Raw genomic sequence first — 21,284 nt, 5'->3', positions numbered from 1 at the left:
CAAATTGGGGACCCGTATAATATCTGTGCTCCGACTTTGGCATTAAATACCTTAACTGCTGCAGGTATATATCTATTACCAGTGTTGTAAAAGAAACGGGAGACTGCTCTAACGCTATTGGAGGCCATGGTTGAGGAAAGATTGCAATGCGGAAGCCAAGACAGATTATAAGAGAAGGTGATTCCTAGGTATTTAAATTATAATAAATAAATAATAATAATAAGCCTTTATTTGGCATAACAATAATCATAACACAATAAAAAACCTGAGATAAAAGGTATATACTTACCGATACCGAAGGTTTAAAGATAAAAGGTATTAATGTACCGAAATACCGAAGGGTTTAAATGATAAAATATAAGTATTGATTGATTTGTGCATCACCTCCAGTGAAATTGTGCAACCAATTCCTACAAGTTTCATTGTCGAAGGAATTGTCCAGAAGAAAAGGAAGTCTACCCGATTCTGTCCATTTCACTAGGTATCCTAGAAAGAAATGTTGTTGGAATATTTTGATCTGATATTAGCAGATTTAGGGCAGAAAAGCAGTTGATGTGCCAATGTTTCAATTTGTTGTTCACCACAAGAGCATACCCTTTCTCTCATTTCCAAGTTGTTAAATCTACCACGCAATAAAGCGGAGGGGAAAACATTGAAGCGAGCAAGTGTGAGGGCTCTTCTCTGCATAGGATTAGTCAAAAAATACAAATAGGGAGCCATACTGTTGTGATATAGAAGTATTGAAAGATGTAAGGGTGAACAAGTTTTCATAGCAGCCCTAAATAAATTAATCCATTAAACTTTCCAACAATTTTTGTTTTAACAAGTTGTAGGATTCTGAACTGAATAGCGGAAAGTTGAATTCGAGAGATATACCAAGTGATTCAATCTTTCTTTCGATCAGAGAGAACCATGGATTAGCCGGAGTATCAGACAAAAGTAGGTGAATCAGCGAGTGCTCATCATGCGAGAAATGCAGGCAAAGCCAAAATTTAAAGGCTCTCAACCAAGCCCTATAAACTAATGAATTTTGGCCCAGTTCTAAACAGAGGGCCGCATACAGTACACAATTTGGCAGGCCCATAATTTTACGGAAAAATTTGGATTGGACAGTATTCAAGGAGTCGTCAACTGCTTGGAGCCAGATAGGTACTCCATAAAGTAACTGCGCTTCTATCTTAGAGGTAAAGATTTTTACTGCTGCTGGGCCAAGGGCTTGGCCCTTTCCATAAAAGAAGCGTGCAATGTGCCAGAATAACTGATGGTAGCACCTGCAATAGCAGCTTTTTTGTGGGGTAACCAGGAGAGGTTATAAGAAAATGTAATTCCAAGATATTTGTATTGGTTAACCTGCTCCACTGGCACTTTATTAATCGCCCAGTTATGTTTTTTGTATTGTTTGGCAAAGATCAAAATCTTGGTCTTTTGATAATTGATGACTAGTCCGTTATCTGTACAGTACTGCCCACATCTATTCAGCAGTCGACTAAGTCCAACTTTTGAGCGAGATAGAAGGATGGTATCATCAGCATATAGAAGTATTGGAATATGCCTTGAGCCTAATTTAGGGGCATGGTTATTAATTTCCAATAAGGCTGATGGAAGGTCACTCAAAAATAAATTGAAAAGGGTTGGTGCTAACACACAGCCTTGCCTCACACCTTTAAAGGTAGAAATAGAATCAGTCATGAGACCTTCACGTGAGCACTTAACTCTGCAGTTTGTGTTGGTATAAAGTTGCCTGATTAGAAAAAGAAGTTTATTGTCTATTCCTGGTATTTAAATTGTTTGACCTGCTCCAGAGTAATATTATTGACTTCCCACTTGTGCATCTTCAACTGTCGTGAAAAAACTAAAATTTTGGATTTGTTATAATTAATCTCCAGTTTATTAGTTTTACAATACTGGATGCATCGCCTAATCAAACGGAGAAGGCCCACTTTAGATCTTGAAAGTAAAACTGCATCATCCGCATATAACATTAATGGTATTGGCAATGCGTTTAGAATAGGAGGATGACTATTGGTTTCTGATAATGCAGGGGCTAAATCATTCAAAAAAATATTGAACAGTGTGGGGGCTAGCATGCAGCTTTGCTTGACTCCTTTCGTGATTGCGATATTTTCTGTTAGCAGGCCCTCTTGCGAGCATTTGACCTGGCAAGATGTATTCGAGTGGAGTTGTTGGATCAGGAGGAGCAGTCTTGGGTCAATTCTTAAAACCCGGAGTTTCTGCCGTAGAAGTTCTCTAGAGATGGAGTCAAAGGCTCCCTTGAGGTCAATGAATGCTGCATATAGTTTGCTCTTTCCCATGGTAACATACTTGTTCGCTAGATGAAACAAAATAAGGCCGTGATCTAAAGTTGCTTTTCCTTTACGGAAGCCAATTTGCCTTCAACTCAAGAATTTTGTTAAAAAATGTACCAGCCATAGATCTCTATTTTTGTTCCGGCAGGAATTTGGGAGGTAAATCTCTTCCTCGACCACTGATAAAGAGAGCAACCGGACCGGAAATTTGTGGGATCACTTGGATCTCCTTTTGTATATGTCGGCACAAGGTATGGCAGAAAGCCAAGATTTAGGGATTTGGCCTGAGATTTGTTGGGATACACATGGGTAAAAGCGTACTTGCTAACAATTCCAGCCCACCGATTGTTCGAATTTAGTTTGAAGATTTCTGAAGCATAAGTTGCATCAGGGGCCTGGGGCTTTCCCCTCTTTCATATTATCAATCAGAGATGGTAACTTCTGCAGGGAAGTAACTGGAGTGCCAAAATGAGGGAGTTGGTAAAGGTGTCAATGGCCAGTCAATTTCATTAGGATGTCTGATCATGAAAGAGGTTTGAGAAATAATTAAACCACCTGTCTGGGGAGATAGAAGAGGTAGAAAGCTTGATGGTGAGCCTGTGGTGTGTTATTTACTCAATGCCTGTAGCTACTTTGCATCACTTGGCAATGGAGGCTTGTAAATAGTTTATTCCATTGCAATATTAAGAAAAATCTTGGTGCTTCTGTTTGGTTAAGGATTTTGAATTCATATTTAAGAGTGGCAATTTGAAGGACAAGACAATGATCCTTGGAGCCCGTGTAGGCGACTTATAATACACACCTATATAGGGCTCCTCGATATTGTTGATTGTAGAAGTAATACAGTCTCTGTCGAAACCAATCCCTTTTCCCCCGTAGATTGTTCGTATCTTGATTAGTAATGGCAGAGTGTTGGTAAAATGGAGGCATTTATAAAAGTTTTGATTAATTGGTTCATAACTAGAAATGCTGAAAGTAGGTAGCTCAGTGTTAAAGTTATAGAATTTTTGAGAGTAGTGGTCGAAGGGGAGTTAAACCAAGCCATTATTTTTGGACTTGGCAATGTGTAGGGACTCAGACTGTCCACATGGAAAATAATTTTGAGAAGTTTTCCTTTTGAATTGAACCAGTTACCAGGTTTTTTTAGGTATTAGTATTCAGAGAGAGAAGCAGTTAATATGGTGAGAATGATCAGCTCTAACAGGAAGTCTTCACCTACAGAAAACGCAGTTGAATCCGAATTCAGTAAGAGTAGGGGAGAATAATAACCGCATAGTCGATTACACTTCTGGCCCTCATTTAGTAGATTACTCCTAGTATAGTCCCTCAGCATTTTTAAAAGTGCTTTAAGACCATTTAGCCAAAGCTTATTATTTTTGATGGCGCAATTTAATTAAGTTCACACCAGCTGAGTTTAGTGTATGGTCTTTGGAAGTGCGCTGGTGCGGAAGCAACAAAAGGTGTATATAATCATCATCTAAACCTTCTCTTGTTAAAAACGCCATTAAATCATTGCCAACACGGGCATTAAAATCACCAGCTAAGATAAGTTCGGCAGTGGGATGACTCTCTTCAAGCTCTTCTAAATAGTTCGATAGCGTATTCCAAGTAGTGGAGAGCGAATCCGAGTCCAATCCTGGGGGAAGGTATACATTAATAAAAATTAATGGGGTATTCTCAGTATAAATTAAAACTGCTTGTGCAATGGAAGAACAGTTGGGTAGGAATTTCTTAACAATATCATTTCTTGTTAGAATAGATAGGCCTCCTGAGTAACGTCCATAATGTGAGGCCTTGATTGCTGGTAAGGAGGATGCAGTGTAACCATCCATCTTGACATTCAAGTTAGACCAAGTTTCTTGAAGAAGAATGATATTGAAGTCTGTCATAAAGTTCATAAAATATCTGTTTTTTACTTTGTTACTCCAGCCTGCAATGTTCCAAGACAGGATAGAGAGTTTAAAGTGCCTCTGGCGTCATTCTAATTGGGGAAGTTCTTCAATAATTATTGGTGCATGCTGGATACATCCATTAGTGGTATTTCCTCTAGTTCTAGCACCAACAGTTTTTGGGGTAGCTATGGTATCAAAAGTAATTAAATCATGTTCATCAGTGCTAGATGCTCTCTCCGTGGATTGAGGATTATTTCGAGGGGGGATAGCTGGTATATGCCCACTACTGTGTTCCTCAGATGAAGGAGGACTTAAGCAAGTTATGGCCGATGAATGTTTCAGAGGATTCATAAGTTGGGCAAATTTATTTCTTGTTGCCTCAAGCTTGTCTAACACTTTCTTTTGTTCAGGATGTGGTAATTCCTGAAATCCCTCGAATACTTCCTTTTGCCAAGTAGCAGATTCATTTTGATTGTCAGTATCATCTACCTGTGCATCACTAATTAGATTGGTCTCCATGCTTGTTCATTGATCGGACATTTCTACCATACCCTGGGGTGTCTCCAGTTCTCCAAGTTCTTGCGCCCATGTTTTCTCGTGATCGTTATAGAATTTTTCTTGGTGCAGGACTCTTGACAATCTCATATCAAGTTCATAATCTGCTATTATAGTTTGAGAATCAGAATGGCCTTTAAGCTCTGCTTGTTTATTAAGTACTGGACTCTTCACATAAGGAGTTTGAGGTAGTAGGCTTGAGGTAGGTGCAATGCCTGTCAAATTTACTGGTTCAGTGCTAGTTGCACTGAGCTTATCTCTGCTTAGATTCTCTTTCTGAATAATAGAATCATGTCTACTTGAAATGGATTGGAAAAGCGTTCTTCTGATAGAATGTTGGCAATCCACGATCTCTTTAACATCTGCCTCAAGAGTCTTCCAGTCATCCAGGATTTCCTTAATCTCTTCCCTGTTAGTCACTGGAATTTTGACTGGCGAGGCACGATGCTCTCGAAGTTCTGAGTGGGCCTGAATAAAGGTAGTTTTTATTTTGCGCAGAGCACTTGCACTAATTAGTGAGTTAATTGTAGTGTTATGAAAAACACGGGAAAAGATGATGTCAAATTTTGCAGCTAGCTGATTGTGCTGGTTAAGGATGAGAGACGGAATCTCTTCAGATCTAAACTTAAGTGTCATTCTTTGATATCCATTGACAGCTGGAAGTCGATTGTATGACACAAGTTGGGTTTTCCAAATAGGACAGTTCAGTAATCTGCTGAGAGACATTCTAATATTTTGGAAGGAGTTCCATCTGCCATAGTTAAGCCTAGTGAGACCTATGGAGATAGCCACCTCAGTTCTTGCCAGAACCAAAGACATTGTTGTTGGAATCTTATTGTATTCAGAGTCAGCAACAGTGAATCGGTCATTAAGCAACTTCTTGCTATTAATCTGTTCAGTTTCTGGTTCTGGAGAGCTTAATAAAGTGCTGAGAAAATCAATTTTGGAACTTCTTCATATTCAAGCTGTTATCTTCTTGTCATTTTGGCTTTATAACAGTCTGACCTACCCATGATACCAAAATATACAGGGGGGAAATATGACAAGTCAGAAGAACCTATAGATATTGTCTGTGCTTGTCAAGGCAGATGGTAACTTCTGATCAATCAAGCTGACAGTTTAAACATCAGCATTTGGCCGTGTCATAAATTTAAAGTGACAGCCTGTTTCCGGATCTCAGCCAAGTGTTAAAAAATAACACAGGGAGAGTTCCATATTGAAAACTACAAACTCTTTCTTCTGCTGTTCCCAAAACCAAGAATGAAAAGCACAAGATCACATCTTTGAATTTAAAAGCAATCTGACTTAACTGCTCTCAGCATGTCACATGGGAAGAGGGAATCTTGCTCATCTTTGAGAATAATCTTTTGGATCCCATTCTTGATTAGCTTATACTGCTCAGGGGTCAGTGATCCAGTTTCCTCTAAAGCCAGCATATAAGCATTTGGGACAAGTGTTTCCATGCATGGCTCAATAGTAACATCAAAAGCAGTAATGGGTAAGGGACTATCTTGCTACATTTCCTGCCTGCTGGTTTGATACTTATGCAGATTTGAACATAATGCAAGTTGCTTGCCTTCCTGTCTGTGTTAGGAAGCTGGTTTTATTACTTTCTTTGCATCTGCTTATTCATTTTTTTCTTCAGTGTTTTAATAAAGTCTGTTACTTTTATTGGTGTGTTCTATTGCATGTGTAAGAATCTAAACCAAGTTTCAGTCAAAGTGTCAGTAGGGGATTTTTTTTCAGGGTCCCGAGTCTGAAGACAGGGGAATCAAATCTCCTTTGCAAGGATGTGGTGGGTTGGCAACCCTTGTCTTTGATCGTGCTTTTACAAAAACAACCCTGTATCATATTCTGCAAAAATCTCTGTTTTGTAAATCATTTCCCTCCACCACCATCACCACTCCCCATAAAATATAGCCAGACTACTGATGTTCAGCAGGAGATGACACTTCACATACTACTGATCAATAACACTTCATTGTAAAAGGAGTGCCTGATGGGGAGGGGGACTAAACTCCGCGACTCTGTTTTAAAGAAGCAGTGCTAATGAACAAACACTGAAATGCTGAATTCATTATAGTATACATTTGACCCAACTGCTTTTTAAAAAAAATTTCAGACAGATGGCCACATAGCTTTGATGTGTTTACATAGAGTAAATCAAATTTTGCCCTAGCCTTGAATGTCACACTATATTTCTTCATGTCCTCATGGTTTATGCAACTGGTTTCTTAATGGAGTCAAGCTTTGCTAGTTTGCCAAGTAATCTACCGGAAAAGTGTACAATTTCCATTCGAAAAATAGAAAGTTGGGCAAATAATGAAATAATCTAACAATAACCATGTGTAATCTTACCAGTACATTATGACAGGGAAAGTCTGTAACTTATTTTACATTACTGAACTTATATTAGCCAGACACTGGGGTCCTTTGAGGGGGTATTCTTTGGGGCTGGGTCCAGCTGTCCCATGAGAACACATGACATGCATGATTCACCCAGGGCTGGCTGCTTGCTACTCTTCAACAGCGGCCATTCTATAAAAGCCAGGGTGGTGTAGCATTTAAGAGTTTCATGCCAAGATCTAGGAAACTCAGGTCTGAATCATCATAAGAACATAAGAACTAGCCTGCTGGATCAGACCAAAGTCCATCTAGTCCAGCACTCTGCTACTCGCAGTGGCCCACCAGGTGCCTTTGGGAGCTCACATGCAGGATGTGAAAGCAATGGCCTTCTGCTGCTGCTGCTGCTGCTCCTGAGCACCTGGTCTGTTAAGGCATTTGCAATCTGAGATCAAGGAGGATCAAGATTGGTAGCAATAGATCAACTTTTCCCTCCATAAATCTGTCCAAGCCTTTTTTAAAGCTATCCAGGTTAGTGGCCATCACCACCTCCTGTGGCAGCATATTCCAAACACAAATCACACGTTGTGTGAAGAAGTGTTTCCTTTTATTAGTCCTAATTCTTCCCCCCAGCATTTTCAATGAATGCCCCCTGGTTCTAGTATTGTGAGAAAGAGAGAAATATTTCTCTCTGTCAACATTTTCTACCCCATGCATAATTTTATAGACTTCAATTATATCCCCCCTCAGATTCAATCATCACTTTACCATGGAAGTTCAATGGGTAACCTTAAACCAGTTACACATTCTTAGCCTCACCTAGCTCACAGGGTTACTGTGAAAATAAAATGTTGGGGAGGAGAATGTTGTAAGCTGCCAGTAAAAGTAGAGTATAAATGAAGGGGAGGCAGATAAAAGGTAGATTGGTGGGTAGGTGGGAAAGAGAAGCATGGAAAGGTGAGAACATGGGGATTGACAGGAGATGGAAATATGGCGGGGAAGGAGACACAGAGGAAATGAAGTGCCACCCACAAGTCCTTGTAAGTTTAGCCCAGCAGCTGGCACCACACAACAGTTTTGTGCCACAGTGGCCCACAGTTTTTCTAGGTAGAGGCTACTGGGGGAAGGAAGGAGGGGAAGAGAAGGAAGAAGAGAAAGGAAGAGACTACCACACCTTTTAGAAAGGAGGAGAAAATAGTGGGAAAAGGAAAAGGAAAATGAGATATCCCCTTGTAAGTCCTTGTGGGTTTTCTGCTTGTTGTCGCTTACCAGCAAGATGAAATGGATATATATGCAAGTTTTTTTAAAAAAGGAATCAAGAGAATTAAAATTCAACATTACATGAGTTAATCTGGAGTAGAACTAAGAACACAGGAAAATGAAAGAAGTTTACACACCCATTTTATAGCGTTTTCTAAAAGTCTAAACGGTGGAAGCAGAATACACTTTTATTAGAACCCACCAAAATATCATAAAACACTGAGGAAGCAAACAAAAAGTTAGGTATCTTTTGAGGACATGCTAAAGAAATGCCTAATCTGAAAGTTGTTTGTTAAAATGGAATTCAGAAGGTGTTGCAGATCTGGAAACATCATCTCCCAACCTCCTTTGTTGCAGGGAACATGCATCATGTACAAGTGTTCTGGAAACTCAAAAGCCTGGTTATGACTCTGTTGTTACTAGAATTATTGTACAGAACAACAGGGTTGCCTGTGAGCTTTATCTATTAGATTTCTCATTCTGATTAAATCAGTGGCTGGTATCTTACTACTGATCAGCAAACTCTGAAGCTTTCCTTGAGCATAAAGTCTTCATTATCCAAAATGGCTCTTTTACAAATAGAAGATGCTCTTTCTTTGGAGAAAGTCTCCTTAAACAATACAAGCCAATTATAGTGTAAGTGTGCCCCCCCCCCCCAATTATGCAGTGGCCAATTATGCACAAGGTGTTTGCTACATAGTGGAGGCGAATGTCCACCATGACAAGATCTCTTGTATGGACATATTTCCTCTAGCTCCACTTTCACTTTCCACTCTCTCCATAGCAAGCAAATCCACTTATAGCACGATCTTAATTTTGCTTCACTGCCAGAGCAAGACAGATTTGCCAGTGAGCATAGCTTTGCCCTGGACATGTTCCCTCCATTCTTGTCCAGCCTATCTAACTCCACCCTTTCCACTCCCTCACACTGCCAACAACACCTTCTCTTTTGCTCTCATTCCATGTGATTTGCCTCTTTCATTTGTGTGTGTATGGGTCTGCAATGTCAATATATCAATACAGAAAGCAAACACAGCACTAACTCAGCCACTCTGCCTAGCTCTCTCTTTCGGCTCCCACTTTCTTGGTTCAGCCTGGCTGCCCCAACACAGGGCACACACAAGCTACCAGCAGCAACAGAGCAACCTGTCTCATTTCTCATCCTCATCTAGTTCATCTCCCTGGCCAGGCTTCTACTTCCAAGTTTGAGAAACACTTTGGGGAATAATAATAGTAGAATCTCCTAGGCCAGTGGTGGCGAACCTTTGGCACTCCAGATGTTATGGACTACAATTCCAATCAGCCCCTGCCAGCATGGCAATTGGTCCTAGGAAGGGTGGCGGGTGTGACCATGGCAAAGTCACCGCAGGAGCTTGAAGCCTTTTGCTGGTGGCCACTCCTCATAGGCTCATGCCTCTGTAGCTGAATCAGAAATAACTAACCAAACGGGAGCCCCCAGTTTTTGCTCTCATTTCTGAGAACTCCAACACGGGTGGGTGAGGGAATGCTCTGTCTGATCAGTTGCCTGCCTTTGGCAGCCTCACTCAACTCTACTCTCCTTCTGTCCCCTTCACTGTTACAGTTTCCTTCCCAGTGGAGTTTGCTTTCCTCACCCCACCCCCAAAGTTGCAGAGTTACAGGGAGGAAAGCTGACCTAAATATCAGAACACAGTATTTAAAAGGCTTTTATAAAGCCACCAATCTTGAGACTACTGGGTGTGATGAGATCTGTGCCTCTAAGAATCACTGCACTAGTGGAAGTAAGAGAACCAAGCCTGCAGAATTCTCTGCAGAAACACTGTGTGCCCAGGAGTGAGTGCCTCCTTGTGTGTAAACAGAAAAATGGGAGGATACCCCTCTGCAAGTCCACTGTGCACTGAAGAGACCACGAAGAGCCCGGAAGTAAGCATTCTATGTGTAATGGGCCAGTGTAACCATAAACTGCAGACAAAGAAAATACTGCTTAAAAAGAAGACATTATTCCTTTCTCATTAGACTGAATTTAGAAATTCATTACTTATGCATTTATGGCATATTCTAACATTTTAAAAAAGTTCTGGCAAAGGCATTACCAGAAACTATTTTAAGAACCTAACATCTGTACTTGAATTTCTTGGTTTTCTTAAAGAAATCCTACACTTCAAAATACATTCTGTCTTATTTGTCATGCATATAAAAATTACGAAAATTATTTTAGCCTTCTCCAACATATTTTGCTTGTCTGAAAATTACATGAATACATAAAAGAAAACACATTAGTGCCCTCAAGTGGCAACAATCTACTGCTGAAACAGTTCTACACAAAAATGTTACACTACAAGATCATTAATATGCTTGATTCATGTACAGCCCTTAAAATAAGTACGTAGGTGAAAAACTATCAACAGAGGCAGGTTAATAAGGATCTTCCAGCTACATATAAATTAAAGGTACTGGCTGCATACTAAATAACCATAGTTGCTACATATTTATAGTGCTTTGCTCATTGTAGCACTCTATATTTCCCATTTGTTAGCTCCTCCAATTAAATTACAAGGTCAACGCATCTCATTTCAGGGAAGCATTTACAAACACAATTGTCCATTGGAAACAAAACTGGCAGCAAAGTATCTACAAAGTTATGTACTTTTCTTCTATGAACCCTCTTTCTCTTTGTTAATGGGCCTTTCACACAGAAAAGGAGGCAGATCTGTATTTCCAGATAACATCTCTATGCCAACTACACTGCAATTCTCCCCTTCAAAAATGGTTTATATACACAGAAGACCAGCAGTGCCACCATTTATACTGCACTAAACACCTTTCAGGCTAAGGGCAAGCTATGGCAGCAGAGCTCCTGGCTGCATTCAAATGTCATGAACCATCCTCATTTTTTAAAGATTTTATTTTATTTTTTGCTGGTGATGAGAAAAAGCCTCTAAAAGGCCTGGCGCTTGAGAGTTCCATTCCTACTCTTGCATATATGATACAGATTAGTGATTTTCCACTTCAATAAATCCTCGTTTTGAATTAGGTCTCTTTTTTGTCTTTTGCTTTTGACTGCCAGGTCACAGCTGACTTATGGTGACCCGAGAGGAGGTCTGCCATTACCTGCCTCCGTGTCTGGATTTGTAGGAATAGAAATGGAGCAAAAGCTGTGGCTATTCTTACAGTGCAATCCTGTGCAGAGATACTCCAGTATAAGTCTACTAAACCAAACTGGCTTTATGTGAGAAACTCTGTGTAGGATTGCACTGTCGGTGTTCTTATATGGCACAGAATTTTCACATGACAATAGCAAGTAACTGATCCTCTAATAATTGTATCCCTTTAACATATTTAGAAGCATTCACTCTTGTGCTTTATTAATTCTGTCTTAATATGTTTTGTATCTATCTTTCAACTCCCATGTCTCCTTCAGTTTTCCAGAGAACAATCACATTCCCATAAAGGTAACTGAAAAATAGTTCTTTATATTCAGAAGCATGGTTATTTGCTTATTTTACTTCACATTTTCTCTTAATAATCTACCTTCATCTTCTAAGATTATTAGGAGTGAAAACCTATTTAAATATTAATAATTTCAGTAATTAGTATGTGGCTTAACATGAGTCTTATTTTTGAAACATGGAATAATTCATACAAAGCTAAGCATGGCGTTGAAGATACTTAAGAACAAAACTGAAGTGCTTACATCCCCTTTTTCAATCTCTGGATTTTGCCATCAATGCCTGAGACAACATGAATTGTCTCAGTGCAACCTCTTTGTAACAGAGCTGACTACTGGGAATTGAATCCAAGACAAAATACAAAATGCTATTCTATCACATCACAGAAGCATTTTGAAAAATAGGTTTCTTCTCCTTTGCAGATTGTTACCTTTAGAAATGTTTGGAAACAGGACTTTGGAAGCATAAACATATCAGTTCTAAGCACAGCCAAAATTTCCATTAGGGTAACTGAAAACCAGCTTGTATATCTTTAATAGTAAATGCCTAATTAAAAAACTGATCCTCAAAGTGCTACACTGGCACAAAGCCCTACTCATTTCAATAAACCTTCCACTTCAATAAGACTTTTCAAAGTGGCAGCAGATTGTCTGATGTGATTTATAGCTGCCAGGTCTTAACAATTCATGGTGGAATTCAAGAAACATCTGCAGTACATTAAACTAAGGGAATATTCATTCTCACCATGTGCCTGGTGTACACACACTCTTCAGTGACTGTAATCCATATGGACAAGCATGCGTGATCACTAGGCTCTACAGTCTGTAACGCAGTACCTAAGTCTTACTGGCATTTAATAAATGTGGTAACAGCTATACATTGCTTTAAAGCAGCCTCCTTGGGGCAGCCACAATATGGTGAGTTGGTCTTAATACAGACCATGACAAAAGTAAGGCAAAACCAACCGTAAGTGGCCATTAAACAGAAGCAAAAGGCTCCAAAAAGTAAGTTGAAGATGTTGGATGTTAATAAGGCAGTGACATTAAGGTAGTGATGGTCTCATGAATGTTTTGTTTTGGCAGAGAAATAGGTTATGAGATGAATTTTGAATGCTTAAAATTAACTGTCACAGAGACTATCCAGACATAGGGAACAGAATAACAGTGAAATCATGATAGAATAAAGGGGGCTGACAGCAGATAAACATGAACCAACCCAGAAAAAAATATGCAGATAAATGGCAATCTGCCATTCACTATAAAAACGGAGAAGGTAAGCATGTCTCTGTTGATGTTTCCAGACCTCTGAGATTCTTTCAATACCACTGATAAACCAGAAAGAAATAAAATGTAGCAAAATATAACCATAATGTTAGCTAGTATACATATAAATATACATACATATAAACATCTACAAAAGGTTTCCAAATATCTAAAAATATGTCCACATGCAATAATCATCTATATGCAGTTTGTTGAAATGTAATGTCCTCGGTCTACTGGATTACTGGAGGTGGGCATTTATCTTTGCAGTATTGTTACATAAGTCTTTTAGCAACAGTAAAGGTACCTTAGGGCCCCACCTTGTGTTCTTAGATATTTGCATCTACTGATGTGACATACAATGTCAACAGACATAGTTATTATCTGTCCTTTCCATCTAAATCCAAGGAGGCTGTCAAAGCACTAAAGTGGTGTCTGGACACTGTCAAGGGAAGAGATGTGAGCAAACAAACTGAGGTTCTCTTGACAACACAGAACTATAACTGAACAGTGAGTTGTAAGTAGAATTGTGTTCCACTTGATGAAGTACGGTAGATTTGGAGTCTGAAGGAACTTCTGATGCTTTAGGGGTAGCCATGTTAGTTTATTATATCAAAACAAAACAGAAGACAAGCAGCAGCAGCAACTTAATGACTAACATGTATTCCAATGTGAGCTTGCCTTTTCCAGTTTAGGCTGGTCTACTAACTATAAGTATTGTGGGAATAACAGAGGTATGCACTGATAAATATACAGCTTAGACTACTGTAATACACTCTCTACAGACCTGTCTTTGAAAACAGTTGAGATTTCAAACAAGTGAAAAATATGGCTGCTAGGCTGTCCACCATTGCTAGTCAAAGGTATTATCTCATCACCATTTTATGCAAACAAATAATGTGTAGCATCTTTTTTGAAATTAACTCCTATGGAGTTCAGTGAAACCTACCCTCAAGTAAGCGTTCACAGGTTGCAAACGATAGCCCCTTGTGATAAAATAAACACATGGAACAGACACATTAAAAATTACAGGATTATAATTTCTTGTTAAAGACACTTCATATACTTATTGCAAATTGTGTATCCTACCTTTCTGCCCTCATAAGAGGAAGTGAGGCAGCTAACAAATTAAAAACAAACATGATAAAATCACATCTCAAAGCCAAAACTCATCATTAAGACCATTAACTAAAATACAAAAACAATTAGAAAAACAATTTAAACATTAAGAAGGGATCACTGTGAGAACAGCAAGTACAAAAAAAAAAGCCCTCACCTTCTGATGGAAGATAGCAATAGAATGGGACAGAAGAGAGTTCTGGGGAGAGAGTTTCAGAGTTTTGGTGCCATGACTGAGAAGGCCTTCTCCCAGACTGCCACCTACCTAATCTCAGATTGCCGGGGGAATCTCAAGCAGCACCTTGGAAGATTACCGTAGGCTATGTAGATTTGCTATGGTGTAGGTAGTTCATTAGGCATGTAGCTCCAAAACCACAGACAGCTTTAAAGGTCAACACAAGCATCCCGAGTTGTGCTGTGAAACAGGCTGAGAGCCCCATATATGGTGCATTGCAGTAACCTTATCTAGATGTAACTAAGGCATGCACCAGTATCCAGATGTTTTCTGCCCAGGTATGCCTGCACTGGCCAACTAGGTGAAGCTGATAAAAAAACACTTGTAGCCACAACTGCAACCTGCTTATCCAGCAGTATACCTGAGTTCAAGACTACAATCCTGCTCCTTAAATCTCAGGTGACACCATAAATCTTGGGTTAGACCTTCCACTCACCAGTAGCATTTCTGTTTTGTCAGAATTAATTGTCAGTTTATTAGCCTGCATTCACTCAAAAACTGCCTTCAGGCAATCGTTCAGGGTGTCTACAGCTTCCCTGGGATTGGGGAGTGTGAGAGATAGCTGAGAGTAATCAGTATAGTTGTGACAACCCAGCCCAAATCTCTGGATGACTTTACCCAATGATTTATGTAGATATTAAAAAGCATAGGGTACAATATGGACCCTTCCAGTCCAGAAAGCAGCCCAGAAAGATCCCATGATCCATGGTATCAAAAGATGCTGAGAGATCCAGGAGTGCCAACAGAGTTGCATGCCCCCTTTCTGTCTCTCATACCCATGAACCTAAATATACAGGGCTGAACTGTACTCATTCCCAACAGCAAACACCCTACTTTATCCCCTCGTACTATTCTGATGCAGTCCTAATTTTCCCGAGAATCAGCATTTTAGGAAACTCAGTAAGTTGTAAGAGAGGTAAATCGGAAAAGCGCTCTTATGTTGCAGGAGGTGCTTTCCATTCTTAAAAAATGACTGTGGGATCCAATTTACAGTATGTATTTCATCATTGCATCAAAAATGTATCATACAGTTGAGATTTTCTAAACTAGTAACTACTTGCAAGGAGCAGCCTAATACATTTTCTGATGTGTAAAACTCGTTTCTCATTTTATTTTTTCTATTATTTTCCTCAATGATGAAACAGATAACGTTATTTTATTTTGTACGTGCAAAACATGATACAGTGACAGTTAAACACATTTGTATCCTACAGATTTCAACTTCAGAATGGGAAGCATTACCCTTTACTTCAAACCCTGGATGGAAAAGTATTCAGCTATGATGGAATCATTCCCTTATTTATTCTAGTTCTTTTCTATAACTAGTGAAATTCAAACTGCAAGTTTTAGAATGCTGCTTTTCTCTGTGAATAGCAAACATGATTTAACCGATCACTAGAAAGGCATGAACAGATAATTTATTTAATCAGTGGAATGTCATTCTTTTCTAGGCACATGAAAACACGAAGCCACCTTATAGTGAGTCAGATCATTAATCTATCAAAGTCATTATTGTCTATTTTAACACGAAGCAGCACTCCGGAGCCTCAGGAATTGGTCTTTCGCATAATAATAACCTACCAATATTGCCTGTTCCTTTTAGCTGGAGATACTGGAAGTTGAACCTGGAACCTTCTTCATGCAAAGCTGATATCCTAGTACTTAGCAACAAACATAGGTGACTATATTGGAGTGAATTAACTGTTACATCACCCTAACATACAAAATGGCCCAGAATCCAAGAGGCCTGTGTGCAAATCATTACTAATTTCCCTATCTATCTTTAGCTTTTTGTGCTGCACTGAATCCCACTCCAAATGGTTCCAAGATGTGACACTCCAAATGGTGCCCAGGATGTGATGTGCTTCAGTGGGAAGAGAGGGCTAGAAAAGATCTTCTATTCATATACAGTTGAGTACATTGTTCCTTAATTCCCTCACGTTAGCAAGACAAGCAGACACACAGACATAAATGTTTAGAATTGGAACGACAGTCATCTTTCTATTTTCAGTACACTTATACTTTCAGTACACTTAACATGGGGAAGACATTACTTTCAATTCAAAAATGTTTCTATAGTTTCTGATAAGAAGTTCTTATTTCACAATATACCACAAAGCTGTGTGGTTTAGCTATTTTAAAAAGAAAGTGTTAACGTATGTCCTGCTTTAAATTTAATGTTACCATGTGCAATACATACAAATTACTACAACTCAAACAGTGTACTAATTAAAATTATGGAATAAGTACTCTTGAATGTATATATACTGAATATATTGAACTACTATCTTGGAAAAAAAGGAATAAAGTGCAGTATGATGAAGAACTCAAGTATGCATAAAAATCATACTGTTCTAACATTCTAATTATTGTGCAATAGTACTGGATGGAAGAGGGGACACGGCACGTACATGAGTCAACACAATATTACTTTCAGAAATAGAAGTACCATGTTTTTTCAGTCATAGTCAAGCTTAGGCAAACAGCTGACAGCATGCAGACAAATAATTTGAGCAGGTTGCACGTAGCTGTGATGCATTTGCAAGCTTTTTGGGGGATAAGATTTTGGGGGAGACAAGGTCTTGTTGCTCTGCCATGATCTACCTCTCAATATTAATCCCTCTCAATATTGAAGTCCTATATTGGACCACTTCAGTCTACTCTGCCATGCTAATGTGAACAAAATACTAACAGCTGTGAAGCCTACCAGCTGCCCCTTGGATCTGTATCCATCATGGCTGGTTAAAGCCAGTTGCATTGAGGTGTGGTGCCCCCTGTTGGAGATTGACAACTTGCCCTCAGAGACGGGGACTTTCCCCATGGAGGGGCTAAAGAAGGGGGTGATGAAGCTGCTCTTGAAGAAGTCAGTTTCAAATCCACCATTTCTGGGAAAGGTAGTTGAGAGATTGGCAGCAACCCAGCTGCAGGTATTTTTGGATGAGTTTTCGGTAGTGGACCCATTTCAGTCCAGCTTCCAACTCAGCCATGGGATGGAGACCATGCTTGTCACTCTCAAGCATGATCTTCGGTGCCAGCTGGATAGGGGCAGATTGGAGATACTGTTGCAGTTAAAACTAACAGCAGCATTTGATACAGTTGACCACGACCTTCTGATCCACCGCCTCACCACTTCTGGTATTTAAGGAATGTCTCTACAGTGTCTGACCTTGTTTCTCTGGAACTGGGAACAAAAGGTAGTGGACAGAATGCAGCAGGTGAAACAAGGATGATCATACGCCTGGAGAGCAAGCTCTATAAGAAAAGGCTGAGGGACTTGGGAATGTTCAGTCTGCAGAAGAGGAGGTTGGGAGGAAACATAATTGCTCTCTTTATGTATTTGAAGGGCTGTCACTTCAAGGAGGGCAAGGAACTGTTCCTGCTGGCAGCAGACTTGCAATAATGGATTTAAATAACAGGCGGAAAAGAACTTGTTGGATATTAGGGAAAATGTTTAGAGTAAGAGTTGTTCAACAGTGGAATTGGCTGCCTAGGGAGGTGGTGAGCTCCCCCTCACAGGCAGCCTTTAAGCAGAGGTTGGATGATTTAGGCTGATGCCACATTGAGCAAGGGGTTAGACTAGATGGTCTCCAGCTCTTGCATTCTATGAACACATTCAATCCTTTCCTTGCAATTCCATATTGCAAGGAAATGATTGGAAGTAGTGAGCAAGTTTATCTACCACTGCAGTTCACTTTAGATAAGCTTATCTGCCACTGCAATTACCATTTCTAGATGAAAAAATCTCAATTTTCAGTTTATTATGCTGTACATTAAAAGCACAAAATAAGGACATGTGTAAATGGGAAAAGGCTCAAATCTCTAATGCTGAAGGTTCATGCTTTCAGCAGCCAGCATAAGGAAAAGATTAGGGAAATCTGATTTTTTTTAATTACCCAGGAGTTCCATTGCATCATCTTCGTTGTCAATGTCTTCCTCTGTTACTGATGGAGCTGTGCTCTGTACAGAATCAAATGAATCCTGGGAAAGCATAGCAGCGAGCAGCTTCTTATGTTGCTGCTGCTGATGTTTCAGTCCTTTGGTCTTTGGTTCCATCTTCAAACTAGAGGAGAAAGGATAATCCTCTCCATAATCACATACAGAACATTTACACATGCCCTAGTAGAATGTATAAATTACATTTCATTAAAGTACTTTCCTCCATTTGTAGAATGATGGACACGTGAACTTCCAAGGACGCATCCTCCATTAAATGGGAAACTGTGCAAGCAGCCAGCTGATGTAAACGTGTGATGTGAATACATATGATTTCCAAAAACTACAAATGCAATTATGTTTAAGAACTCTGGCAGTTTCGGATCTGATTCCTGGCATGGGTAAAGATGGAAGCTGAATCCTTGTTCAGTGGGGTAGATACGTTCTGAACTTGGCTGCATAGGTTTGCCAAGGCAAATTGTTTTAAATGTCACCAATACATTGAAAGAATATAAATGCATGTTTTGTTTGTAAAGCTCAATTTGATGATTCCCCAGATCATTTACATCTTTGACATGTCTTTATGCACATGGCTTGTGTAAGTCTGAATATCTGATCAAATTGGTGGAGATTTCTATAGCTCTAAAAGCAATAGAAAAAGTATATATATAACCTGCATGAAAACAGAGAATTGTTCTGGTTTCAAATATCTCAACCTTCTTACACCAATTTTCAGGAAATCATGCCCAATGTACAGATCTAGCATTTTAAAGTGTCATAACAGTATTTCCCAGATAAACTCACAGGTATAGGTTAGATAGCACTAATAGGGAAAGGCAGAATAGAAACATTTTAAATAAGGTACTGTATATACTCGTGTATAAGCCGACCCGTGTATAAGCTGATGCACCTAATTTTACTGCCCAAACCTGGGAAAACTTATTGACTCGCATATAAGCCAAGGGTGGGAAGCCGGGAGGCAGAGGGAGCTCCTTATTTGGGCAGTGACATCAGGGGGAGTCACTACCCAAATAAGGAGTTCCCTCTGCCTGCCGGCTGGGTTTGACAAGCCCAGCCAGCCAGGGTGCCTCTGGGTTCCCCCTTCACCCTCCGGGAGGGCAGCAATAAGCAGCTTCGCAGCAGCACGGAGGTTGTCCCGGCCCCACCCCCAGCCTCATTAGAGCCTGCCGGCTGCGGCTTGTGATTGCTAGAAAATGGTGACTCGCGTATAAGCCAAGGGGGCTTTTCCTAGCCTTTAAACAGGGCTGAAAAACTAGGCTTATACGCGAGTATATACAGTAAATAAGAACAAGGTTGTTTGTAATTAGTAATACATTCCAGTCAATTATTAATATTAACGAATTAGTCTGTAGTCTGTAGTAAGTTGCAAGACAAAAACCAGCTTCTTCTAATCCATACAACTAACTTTAAAACCAGTCTGAGAATACAAACCTCACCTGCATAGCTACACAAAAGAGAATTACTCTCCCTCCTATTAATAGTTACATTAACTTTTCGTTTCATTCTCATCTCATACAACTTTCCTTGGATAGGCTTTACACTTTCATTCACTGTCTTTTTTATTTAACCCTAAATACAGTTTTTGGTGGACAGAAGTTTAAACATCCCTCCTCAGAACTTAATCACTACTTGTGTGATAACTCTCATGTTGACAAATACCAAGTTTCAGTTTAAACTACTTCATGGAAACATATCCAGTATGTAAAGAAGATTCAGGAACATAAATATGGTATTTGTATACAGAGAATAAAATGCAAACTAAATTAAGATGCAATCTATAAGATTGCATATAATATTAGCCTACAATATTTTAGTTAGCCAGAAATATGATTTACACAAAACTATCTGGCAGAATACAAAGAAATGTTATTTTCAGCCATATTTAAAATGGATCTAGATGACCCTGAATGGAGCTTGATGAATACGGAAGGTTCTTGCTTTCCCATTTTATTGCAATTTATTATATTCCCCCACTGTTGCCTCCAATCATATGAAGTAATGTGGCACACAAACTAATGTGGTAAAGGAAAATCAGCAGAAATTCCTGCTCAAGCAAAGTCAACCCAATTCATTTTGCAAATTTTGTAATGGCTTCAGAAAGCAACCTTACTATAAAATGTTTAGAATCTGTTATTAGGGGGGAAATGATAAATTGTCCGATAAGATGCTATAGACACTTAAGGCAACATTCCATCATAGTACAGGGGTATAGCGTAAAGCAACATGAGTCATCTGAGCCTTGCTGATGCTACTCATTCTGTCTTTATAAATGCACAGCTCGCAACACCTGGAAAATGGGAATGGGAAGCTCTGAGCTTGCCATCCTTATTCACCAACAAGATCTTCTCCTATGCCCAATGAAAGTTACTTATCCTTAGAGCAGGAAGAGACCCAGATAAATAGCAACATCAGATAAAATCAGCTTGCTGTGACTGAACACTAATCAAAACATGTATCTGGGTTGAGGTTCTTCACATAGTAACAGAATTTACCTTCCACAAGGGCTGCTGCTATCTTCACTATCCCATTGTTCAACTTTGCTTCTTGGTACTGGAGGTTGCAGCATTTCAGCAGCCAATGGATCTGCATCATTCTCTTCACGACCGACCCATTCTCCAACAACACGGGGTCGTAGAAGAGGAGCATTAAATGCTGCTACATCCTAAGAAAGGAAAAAAATCCTCATGGTTTATGTACAGAAATATGGGATTATTTACAACAGCAGGACTGATTAGTATAACTGTAACCCCAATCAGTCCAGGCCCTGCGGGATCTTGGCGAGTTCCGCAGGGCCTGTAAGACAGAATTATTCCACCGGGCCTTTGGAGAGGCTGATAGCTGTCTTCTACTGCCCCACTGAAACTCCTGTCGAGGAATTTCCATCTTTGTCATCTCGGTTGGGCCTGCTGTGACTCCATCTGGGCCCACCT

The 21,284-nt window shown here is 39.6% G+C and overlaps 1 protein-coding gene across 4 annotated transcripts in view; it reads right to left on the bottom strand.

Moving 5' to 3' along the window:
• LG09H8orf34 (linkage group 09 C8orf34 homolog) overlaps positions 1-21,284 on the bottom strand; it is a 111,785-nt gene that overhangs the window by 50,742 nt on the left and 39,759 nt on the right. For all 4 annotated transcript variants that reach the window (XR_007245511.1, XR_007245512.1, XM_048508279.1 and 1 more), the window contains exons 6-7: positions 20,847-21,016; positions 18,294-18,460 (exon numbers count right to left, since the gene is read on the bottom strand). Coding sequence is in view for 2 of the 4 variants with exons in the window: in XM_048508279.1 (XP_048364236.1) it covers positions 18,294-18,460; positions 20,847-21,016 (337 nt within the window). In the remaining 2 variants the exon portion in view is untranslated. The remainder of the gene's footprint in view (positions 1-18,293; positions 18,461-20,846; positions 21,017-21,284) is intronic.

The sequence above is a fragment of the Sphaerodactylus townsendi genome, linkage group LG09 (assembly GCF_021028975.2).
Source record: "Sphaerodactylus townsendi isolate TG3544 linkage group LG09, MPM_Stown_v2.3, whole genome shotgun sequence".
NCBI lineage: Eukaryota > Metazoa > Chordata > Lepidosauria > Squamata > Sphaerodactylidae > Sphaerodactylus > Sphaerodactylus townsendi.
Note: the sequence above shows the minus strand (reverse complement) of the source record. Positions and strands in the feature narration are given on the sequence as shown.